The sequence below is a fragment of the Myotis yumanensis genome, unplaced genomic scaffold, assembly GCF_028538775.1.
Source record: "Myotis yumanensis isolate MYYU_CA2020_CCGP unplaced genomic scaffold, mMyoYum1.0.hap1 SCAF_3, whole genome shotgun sequence".
NCBI classification, from domain to species: domain Eukaryota; kingdom Metazoa; phylum Chordata; class Mammalia; order Chiroptera; family Vespertilionidae; genus Myotis; species Myotis yumanensis.
Window position 1 is genome coordinate 149,741,770 of NW_027223754.1, and position 10,391 is coordinate 149,752,160.

The window sequence follows — 10,391 nt, forward strand, 5'->3', positions numbered from 1 at the left end:
TTAGAATAAGGACTTGATATGTAGTTTCAAATATTATGTATGATCTCAATAGTCTAGATTATGAAGTACCAGCTTACTTCTTTTATCAATTTTGATGATCTACAGAGACTTGAAATTTATAAAGAGCAGAATGTCCATTTCTGTCGATTCATCACTAATACTTTGTTTAAATATCTTCTTTCAGAAAACCCTTCTCTTTTAAGTCTCCAAGTAATTGTTTTACTTTCCCTGACCTTGGCCTGATACTTTTGCCAATTAGAATAATGATGTAATATTTTATTATCGAATTGTATATTTTTCCATTTCCTCTTTTCACCACGAGCGTTCCCACAGCCACCACTCAAGCGGTAGCTGGAGTTTTGTATGTACTGCCCTTAGTTGCAAAAGGCATGGCTTCCAATTCTCAAAGGCAGGAAATTGAGAAATAATTTGGCTTTTTGTTTTGTTTTTTTAGAAGAAAAGGAGTTAATTTTTTGTCTCGTTCTGTTTATTTCTGAAAATCTGGGCCTTAAGGATCAGAAGCCAAATCCTGGTGGATCTGGAGCACAGACTTTGTAAAGGGTGTCCCAAAATTCACGCAAGATTTGAATTTTGCATGAGCATTAACAACAAAAAAAAAATTAAATAAAAGCCTAATTTTACTTGGTTTATTGAATCAGATTCTAATATCTGTTTCCCTTTTATTTCAATCCCTTCAATTTGATAAGCATTACCAAGTACCAATTATGGCCCAGGAGCAGGGACAATGAAGACCAATGAAGACCACGGCTTTGCGTATGTGACAGCAAAGCCGTGGAGGCCATTTACCCGATGTGCTATTCCATACATAACCCTATACTGTATACTTTACGAATCAATAAAAAATTTACAATTTTTAATTATAAACCTGTGTTTTCTATCAAAATTACTTCTTGCATGAATTTTGGGACACCCTTTACAATAGACTCACAGTGTGATGATATTGTTAGAGAATTCCAGGACAGGAGGAATGGGGAAACTGAAACACACACACAAAAAAGTTAAAACAAGACCAAACAGTGTGGACAATATGCAGCCAGCTTGCAAATAGCGAACCATTATCTTCCCAGGCCAAGGACACTTGAGAGCAAATGGTTAAAAGCCTCCCTAAGGAAAGAATGCAGAAAGGGAGGGGAAAGGAGAAAGGAAAAAAGGACAGTTTTGCACCCTAATCAATAAAGCCAACAGTCTCAGGGTTTGGCAAGATAAAGCTGCTAGGTGCTTCTCGTGAATTCTGGGAAGGCCACAGCAAGTAAAAAAGACCTTAAAAATTAATCAATACCAAAATATTCAGCAAAGGAATTTTGAAACCTAAAGACAGAAGGGTATATAACGCCTCGGACCTCCACCCAACTTGCTCCTCAGATTAGTGGAGAGCCAGCTTGCACTTCATAAGCCAAATGAATAGTTTGCTTGCCCTGCTTCTTTAATAAAGGTGTGTGCTTTAATTGCTTTAATAAATTGGCTTTACACAACACAATCTAGGTCTCTCCTATAAACTCATTTATATGAGAAGACAAGGATCAAGGTTGGAGCAGTCCTCTCCCACTGACTCATGTCAATAAAAGGCGCCTCTAACAATATGAGTTGCCATATTAATTCTCAAGTAAAATAAGAGTTTAACTAGAGAATTTAAAAGGGGAGGCTCAGAGAGGCAGTGACCAGCTTCGGTAAACTGGAAGATCCCCGAGTAAAGGCCTGACCCTCCAGGCCACAAACTGATTCCTGGGAGCAAGGGGGCAGCAAGACTATAGAAACTTCGTAAAAACCTCAGGAAAGTTAGGGGGAGGTCCCAGCGGAGAAGGAACAGTGCCCAGCTTCTCAGAGTATTGTCCATGATGGTACAAATCTTATGGAGAAGCTGCGTTTATCTGGAAGCAATAGAAGAAGAAGATACATGGGCTAGTTGTTGGTCCCGGGGAGGTCCCATCAAGTCCCAGTCTGCATCCCCAAGTTTCCTGAGAAGCGTGCAGGGTGGCTGAGAACCAGCCAGCAGCCGCAGGGGATGCAGAGTGAGGGGAGTGTGTGTAACAATCTGATGCCTCAGCAGAATCACAATGAACTCAAGGGAAGTAATGGCTGTAAGGACTGAAGCCCAAGGGTCAGGTAGAGAGAGCCACACCTCTGCAGGCACTGGTCAGGCCACAGAACTACTGTACAAAATGGCATAAACCAGGTAGCTTGTAATCAGCAGCAATTTATTTCTCACAGTTCTGGAGGCTGCGAAGTCCAAGACCAAGGTGCCAACAGATTCAGTGTCTAGTGAGGACGTGTTTCCTAAGATGGGCTTCTTCTCACTGTGTCCACTCAAGGTAGAGGGGTGGACGAGCCCTCTGGTGTCTCTTCTATAAGCACATTAATCCCACTCAGGAGGGTTCCATCCTCATAGTCTAATCACCTCCCACAGACCCTCACCTCCTAACACCATCACCTTGAGAATTAGATTTCAACAAAGAAATGTTGTGGAGACACAGACATAATGTCTATAGCAATCCTCTAAGAACTTGGGCCACCTGAGGTACCTCTGAGAGAAAGGGCAGAGAATTCTGAAAGAGACGGAATCTTAAACCAGAGCAGACTAAGGAAACTTGAATTGGAAAGACAGAGTTTTCCATTATCCAGTAAAAACAGAGGCTTGCGACTTGCATTAATTTTAATTTAATGTAATAGATTTATACTTATTCAAGTATATATTTATACTTTTCCAAGTCCTTACTCTATAAAAAATGAAAACCTAAAGCATTAACACCATTTACGCATTCAACCAAAAATTGAACGTCTATTCCAAGCACTTTGCTGAAAGCTAGAACTATAAAGACAAATAAGCTGTCATCAAGAAGTGCATGGTGTAGTGCAGGAGACCCTATAGTTGCATGTGATAAGTACTGTTGTAAAGGTATATGTATTTGTTTCCTGGGGCTGCTGGAACAAATTACCACAAAGTTAGTGACCTAAGACAACAAAATTTATTCTCTGACAGTTCTGGAGGCCAAAAATCTAAAGTCAATATTTACTAAGTTAAGAAATCCATGGGGCATATGCAATTCACACATAATATATAAATCTGTCCAAAATAAGTTTTAATAATCTGCCAATCAAAAGAGAGTGATTTTCACATCTTTTATATAGGTACATAATCACAATATCTGAACTAGAAAATTGTTGCGATAAAGCGATGCTAAATAAAAACAGTATTTCAGCCCTAACTGGTTTGGCTCAGTAGATAGAGCGTCAGCCTCTGGACTGAAAGGTCCCAGCTTCAATTCTGGTCAAGGGCATGTACCTTGGTTACATGTACCTTGGCTACCAGTAGGGGGTGTGCAGGAGGCAGCTGATGATATTTCTCTCTCATCGATGTTTCCAGTTCTCTATCCCTCTCCCTTCCTCTCTTTAAAAAAAATCAATAAAATATATATTTTTTAAAACAAAACAGTATTTCAGCAAAGCACTGTTTTCTCTTTGCTACCTATTATCAATTGGACTTTTAAAATGACTAATTCTTGCCCTGACCAGTTTGGCTCAGTGGATAGAGCATCAGCCTGCGGACTGAAGGTTCCCTGGCTCCATTCCGTCAAGGGCACATGCCTGGGTTTTGGGCTCAATCCCCAGTGGGGGGCGTGCAGGAAGCAGCCAATCAATGATTCTCTCTCATCATTGATGTTTCACTCTCCCTCTCCCTTCCTCTTTGAAATCAATAAAAAATATATTTTTTAAAAATAATAATGTATTAAAAAATGCTTAATTCTTTAAATAAATTACTTTTTAAATCAACTAAGCAGCCGACAATGGTATTAGACTTTTTTAAATTTTCAATTACAATTTACATTCAATATTATTCTGTATTAGTTTCAGAAGTACAGCCAAGTGGTTAGAAAATCGTCTAATTTACAGAGTGCTCCCCCAGCTGCTTCAAGTACCCACCTGGCCCCCTACCTAGTTATCATGATATTATTGACTGTATTCCCTATTCTGTAATCTACATCTCTGTGACTATTCTGTAAATGCCAATTTGTACTCCTTAAACCTTCACCTTTTTCACACAGCCCTCCCCTAAGTCCCTCCTCCCACTCTGAAAACCATAGGTCTGTTCTCTGGATCTATAAGTCTGTTTCTATTTTGTTCTTTAGATTCCACATATAAGTGAAATCACATGGTATTTGTCTTTGGCTTATTTCACTTAGTGTAATATCCTATGGGTCCATCCATGATGTCACAAAAGGTGAGGTCTCGTTCTTTTTTATGGCTGGGTAGTATTCCATTGTGTAGCACCACAGCTTTGTTGTTGTTGTTTTCAAACTGTAATAGAAAGTTTCTTTAGAAAGTCACAGAGGTAGAAGTGAGCAGTAGAAGAAACAGGCTCAAGAAACAAGTTACAGAAGCAAAAGAAGGGCCCTTAGGAGAGAGAAGGCAAGAAAACCTCGCCAGGGGAAAGAAGTGGGGAAAGGCACAGCTGTTTTGCCCACTCATCAATTGATGGGCACTTGGGTGGCTTCCATATCTTGGCTATTGTAAATAACAGCGTAATGAACATAGGGGTACATATATTCTTTTGAATTAATGTTTTGGGTTTCTTCAGGGAATTTAGCAGAAGTTGAATCACTGGGTCATAAGGCAGCTCCATTTTTAATTTTTTAGGAACCTCCACAGTTTTCCATAGTGGTTGCACCAATCTGCATTCCCATCAACAGCACACTGGAATTCCCCTTTCTCCACATCCTTGCCAACACTTATTGTTTGTGGATTTACTGATAACTAGAGGCCCGGTGCACGAATTTGTGCCCGGGTGGGGTCCAGCTTGCCTGCCCTGATGGGGGTCTATCGAGCCAGGCTAGCTGGTAGGGGCGGCGATCGAGGCCCGGATCAGGCTCATTGGCTGCCACAGTGCATGTCATAGCCACCAGTCGTTTTGGTCATTCCACCGTTCCAGTTGCTGGGCTTTCATATATATAGATAGCCATTATGATAGGTGTGAGGTGGGATCTCATTGTAGAATAACTTTTTTGGTAAACAAATTCTCTATATTAAAAAGTATTGGAATCTTTCATCAGGGCATTCAACAAATGGAGGACTAAAAAACTTCAGCTTATGAAAAGTTTCAGGGAATTAAGGTTATTGAATAAAGCTTATAAACAGAGAAGCAATGAAATGTGTCCCTATGAAAGCAAGGAAGTGAACAAATGTAACAACAATAGTTTAAAAAATGATATACAGAATTTTGAAATTCTATAATTCAGTGGTTCTCAACCTTCCTAATGCCATGACCCTTTAATACAGTTCATGTTGTGGTGACACCCAACCATAAAATTATTTTCGTTGCTACTTCATAACTGTAATGTTGCTACTATTATGAATCGTAATGTAAATATCTGATATGCAGGATGTATTTAGGCGACCCCTGTGAAAGGGTCGTTCGACCCCCAAAGGGGTCGCGACCCATAGGTTGAGAACCGCTGCATTACATTTGAAATATCTCCATTTGGGAAAAATCTTTTGATGGAACTCCTATTTTAATTGGATAAATAGGCATGCTGTTCCCAAATAGAGTGGTTTACTCAAGAAGCCTACGCTTTTACAACATTTAAATTTGGTGAAATGTTTTAAATAAACATAAAAAAACACAACTTTCTTGATGAGTTTGTCTTACAAAACTACATATCAAAGAAAGGTAAACTGAGTCCAAGAAAAAATATGTGGGCTAAAATTGTTTCTCCTTCGAAAATACAAAAAAATAGAATTAAAAGTATCCTCCACTTAGAGCAGAGTTTGCTCTGAGATTATGAAGCACTTCAAAGAGGATATACCGTATTCTCTTTAGAAAGAGGCCCCAGAGCTGGAACCCACCACACCCCTGGCGGTGGCGCAGGCCCGAGGGGCGGGGTCAGAGCGAAGGGGCGGAGCTTCTGAAGGAACCGCAGCTCCTCATTGGCCGTGGAAGCGCAGGCGGTGGGATCCGGCTCGGGGGCGGGGTCGAAGGCGGAGCTCGGTGGACACGCGGGCGGCAGATGCGGCATGTGGGCGGCAGACGCAGGCCTCACCGGAGCCCTCGGCCGGGGCCGCCGGGAAGGCACCCCGCGCGGGGCGGGCGCTGCAGCCGGCGGAGCTCGGAGCTTTGCGCGACCGCAGCGCACGGCGGGGCGGGGCGGAGACGCTGTCCTCGCGGCTCGAGCGCCCGGAAATCGGCCGCATACATTCTCCCTCCGGGTGCCTTTCCCGTCCTCCTCGGAGGCAGACATCGCCCGCGGGTCCCTGGCCCCAGACGCGGAGCCTCGCGGAGGGGCGGTTGGGCGGGAGATCGCGGTGCGCGGCAGCGTCCTGGCGGTCAGCTGGGCGGCCGAAGACCGTCGCCTCCTGCGGGCCTCCGTGGTCAGCTTCCTCAGCCAGCTTTCCCTGGGGGTGCGCACCCTGCAGCGCTTCGGGCCCCCCGTTTCCCGCTGAGCCCGGGCTGGGAAAAGGGGGGCTGATCCTTCCTAACGCCGTGAGTCCTGCAGGAGTTGCACTTACATGGGGCCCGAATCTTGCCTGTACTGTTCCTTGGGCACTTGTGGTTGGCTTGTTTTGTTTGATGCTTACGTGTTTGTCACTGCAGCAAATCAAGCCGAGCGACTAAGATCAGTAAATGCCCTGGCGACCGGCTCAGCTGGTTGGGCGTCCTCCCGTGCGGAAAGGTGGTTGGTTCGATTCCCCGTCAGGATCCCCGCGGGGAGCATTCAGGAAGCAGTCAATCCATGATCTTCAGCCTTCACATGTTTCTCTCCCCTTTCCTTCCACTCTCTCTAAAAATCCATTTTTCAACATCTTCAAAAATAAATAAAATAGCCCTGGCCAGTTTGGCTCAGTGGATAGAGCCTTGGCCCACATAACAGAAGGGTCCTGGGTTTGATGCTGGTCAAGGGCACGTAGGAGGCAATCAATCATGTGTCTCTCCCCCCGCCCCCTCTATAAAAAATCAATAGAAAAATATCTTCAGGCAAGGATTAACAAATAAATAAAATAGGGTCCTCAAAGAAAATGCAATTAAATGTCAAATGTTTCCAATTTATATACCATAAAATACAATTTTGAATGTTATAAGCAATTTCATGAAAACTTTAGAACATATTGAAAAAATGCATTATTTACTCAAGAGAGAGGAGGAGAAACACAGTCATAGATGTAGGGACAGATCCAACTAAGAAACTAATTAAAATACAGTAATATGGTTCAAGAATAATTATTATGCTTGTGTTATTAAACATTCAGATAATATACCTGCTTTAATATTTTTAAAGAGACTTAAAAACAATTTTAGTGGAATCATTTTAAATGTCCAACAATAACATAAAACTAGTTTGTTGATCAGTAAGTAAATATGAAAAAAAAAATCAGGTGATTTTAATTCTTTTTAACAACTCTTATTCTCAAAAATAACTTGGTTGCCCAGCGGATGTGGCTCAGTGATTGAGCATCGACCCATGAACCCAGAGGTTGCAGGTTCGCTTCCTGGACAGGGCACATGCCTGGGTTGAGGGTTCCATCCCCAGTAGGGGGCGTGCGGGAGGCAGCCGATCAATGATTCCCATCATTGATGTTTCTATCCTCCTTCTCCCTTCCTCTCTGAAATCAATAAAGATATATTTTTTAAAAAATAATAACTCGGTTGACTAATTTGATTCTTAATTAAGCTCAGCCCAAGTCCAGATTGTATGGCAACATCTGAGGGTGGAAAGGATGCCTCTTGGGCCATGCTGAGAGCTATGATTATGTCCTAACAGTTCAGAGAATGGGACAGAGTACAAGAGCAGAAAACCAGTGGGCCAGATAGGCAGGGTGTCAGTCCCCCAGCCACACTTCATCCAGAGCAGCCCAGCTTCTATCTTTGTCCACTGGATTTCCATGTAAGCTCTAATGTGAAGAACTGGTTCTCTCGCTAAAAATAAGCTTGAAAAACACTGCTGTGGGCAGTGTCAGGGATGAATTTTAAGCAGGGGAGTAACATGATCAGGTTTGCATTTTTAAAAGTGACTTTGGCAACAAGGGAGGGTGGCCGCTGTGCAAAGTAAGCACTGGGATATGTGGGTTAGCACGTGCATAGAGGACTTAACTGTACTCAGATTTAATGTCATGCCCTTGGCTTTTACAAAAGACCAAAAAAATCATGTTTCAAAGCCCTCGTGTGAAGATCTGCACATTGAAGTGTGATTAGCATTCCATGAAAAGTTCTGTTTCTTCAGACAACCTAATTTTATTTCAATTACAAATCAACAAGAACTCTATTACATAATGTGTGTGTGGGGGTGGGGGGGGGGTTGATGTAGCTCTCTAGATGCTCAGAACTAAATTAAATGTTTGGCTGTAGCAACTAATTTTTTCTAGCTACTTGCAATACCAATATTTCCTCTACTTTTGTTTTGCCTTTTTTTCCTAAATTGTCATTTTGAATATCTTTTGGAAGTACTGAGTCTAAATCATAAATAATAATATAATGATTGCTAACATTATATAGGGCTTACATATTCCAGATGATGTTCTAGACTCTTTGTGTGTGTATATATATATATATATATATAAACTCATTAATCCTCACCAAAACTAAATATGGAACTCTCCCTGGCTTTGGGATTAGTGAATTTATTTATAATACACTGGAGACACCAAATAACATCTGTTTCCGTTTATCACCAGTATATACTTAACTAATCATCAAAGCATTGAAATAACCAATTTCAGAAAATAATTCCAATGAACTAAAAACTGAATCACCAGAAGTCACCTCCATAATTTTCAACTCTCTCATATATAAAATAAGAATAAAAATAATGATACATACTCTACCTGGTTTGGCTCAGTGGATAGAGCATTGGCCTGCAGACTGAAGGGTCCTGGTTAGATTCCCGTCAAGGGCACATGCCTGGGTTGCAGGCTCAATCCCCAGTAGGGGGCATGCAGGAGGCAGCCAGTCAATGATTCTCTCTCATCATTGATGTTTCTATCTCTCTCTCCCTCTCCCTTTCTCTCTGAAATCAATAAAAATATATTTTAAAAAAATAAATAATGGTATATAACAAGGTTTTAGGAAGTTCCAATGAGAAAATTAATGAAAAATCATGTTGAAAGTTTTAAATTGGTAAACAAATGTTAGTTATAATTTAACAGCTTATTTTAAAAATAAGTTATTCTGAAAAACAAACAACAAAATAAATTATTCTGAAAAAGAAACGTGGAGTTTTTTATTATCTTACACCTCTCTTGTGCTTCATTAGCAAGTCGCTCTTCACAATGAGTCTAGATAAATTTAATCACTTCTCAGCATCTCCGCCCTGGTCTGAGAGACCATCGTCTCACACTGGGACCATTGCCACATTCTTCTAATGGGTATCCTGCTTCACATTCTCCTCCACACAGCAGACAGTCATTCTTTTAATATATTTTTATTGATTTCAGAAAGGAAAGGAGAGAGATAGAAACATCAGTGATGAGAGAGAATCATCGATCGGCTGCCTCCTATACACACACCCACCGCCCCCCCCCCCCCCCCCAGGATGGAGCCCACAATCTGGGCATGTGCCCTTGACTGGAATCGAACCTGGGACCCTTCAGTCCACAGGCCAACGCTCCATCCACTGAGCCAAACTGGCTCGGGCAGACAGTGATTCTTTTTTTTTTTAATATATTTTATTGATTTTTTTACAGAGAAGAAGGGAGAGGGATAGAGAGTTAGAAACATCGATGAGAGAGAAACATCGATCAGCTGCCTCCTGCACACCTCCTACCGGAAATGTGCCCACAACCAAGGTACATGCCCTTGACCAGAATCGAACCTGGGACCCTTCGGTCTGCAGGCCGATGCTCTATCCACTGAGCCAAACCGGTTTGGGCGACAGTGATTCTTTTAAAATACAGTGCAGATCCTATTACTCCTCTGCTTAAAATTCTCTAAAATAGGCAGAATATTGACCCCTCACAGTTGTTTTGATCCCTAGCACCTATGAATAAATTATCTTCTACTGCAAAATGGTCTTGGCAGATGTTAAATTAAGGATTTTGATATTTATTCAAGGGGAGATTACCCTTGACTTTCCAGATGTAATCACAAGGGTCCTTAGAAGAGAGGCAGGAATGCAGAGTCAGAGGAGATGTGACACAGAAGGAGAGGGCTGAGTGGTGCCATTGTTGGCAAAGGGCCAAACGATGCAGCCAACCTCCAAGAGGTGGGTAAGTCTGAGGACAGATTCTCCCCTAAAGTCCCAAGAAGGAAAGCGGCCCTGCCATCACTTTGATTTTAGCCCCATGTTACAGGTTGAATTAGGTCTCCTCCCCAAAATATGTTGGAGTCCTAATCCCCAGTACTTCAGAATATGACCTTATTTGGAGATAGTCTTTATAGAGGTAATTAA

At 42.0% G+C, this 10,391-nt stretch overlaps 1 protein-coding gene across 1 annotated transcript; it reads left to right on the forward strand.

The window, feature by feature from the left end:
• Window positions 1-6,027: 6,027 nt before the first annotated feature.
• LAGE3 (L antigen family member 3) lies at window positions 6,028-6,453 on the forward strand. Its single transcript, XM_070408775.1, has one exon. The coding sequence runs from the start codon at window positions 6,028-6,030 to the stop codon at window positions 6,451-6,453; it is 426 nt and encodes a 141-aa protein (XP_070264876.1).
• The last annotated feature ends 3,938 nt before the right edge of the window (window positions 6,454-10,391 follow it).

Excerpts from the sequence above, each read along its gene's own strand:
- LAGE3 (XM_070408775.1), top strand. The coding sequence starts at position 6,028 with ATGTGGGCGGCAGACGCAGGCCTCACCGGAGCCCTCGGCCGGGGCCGC.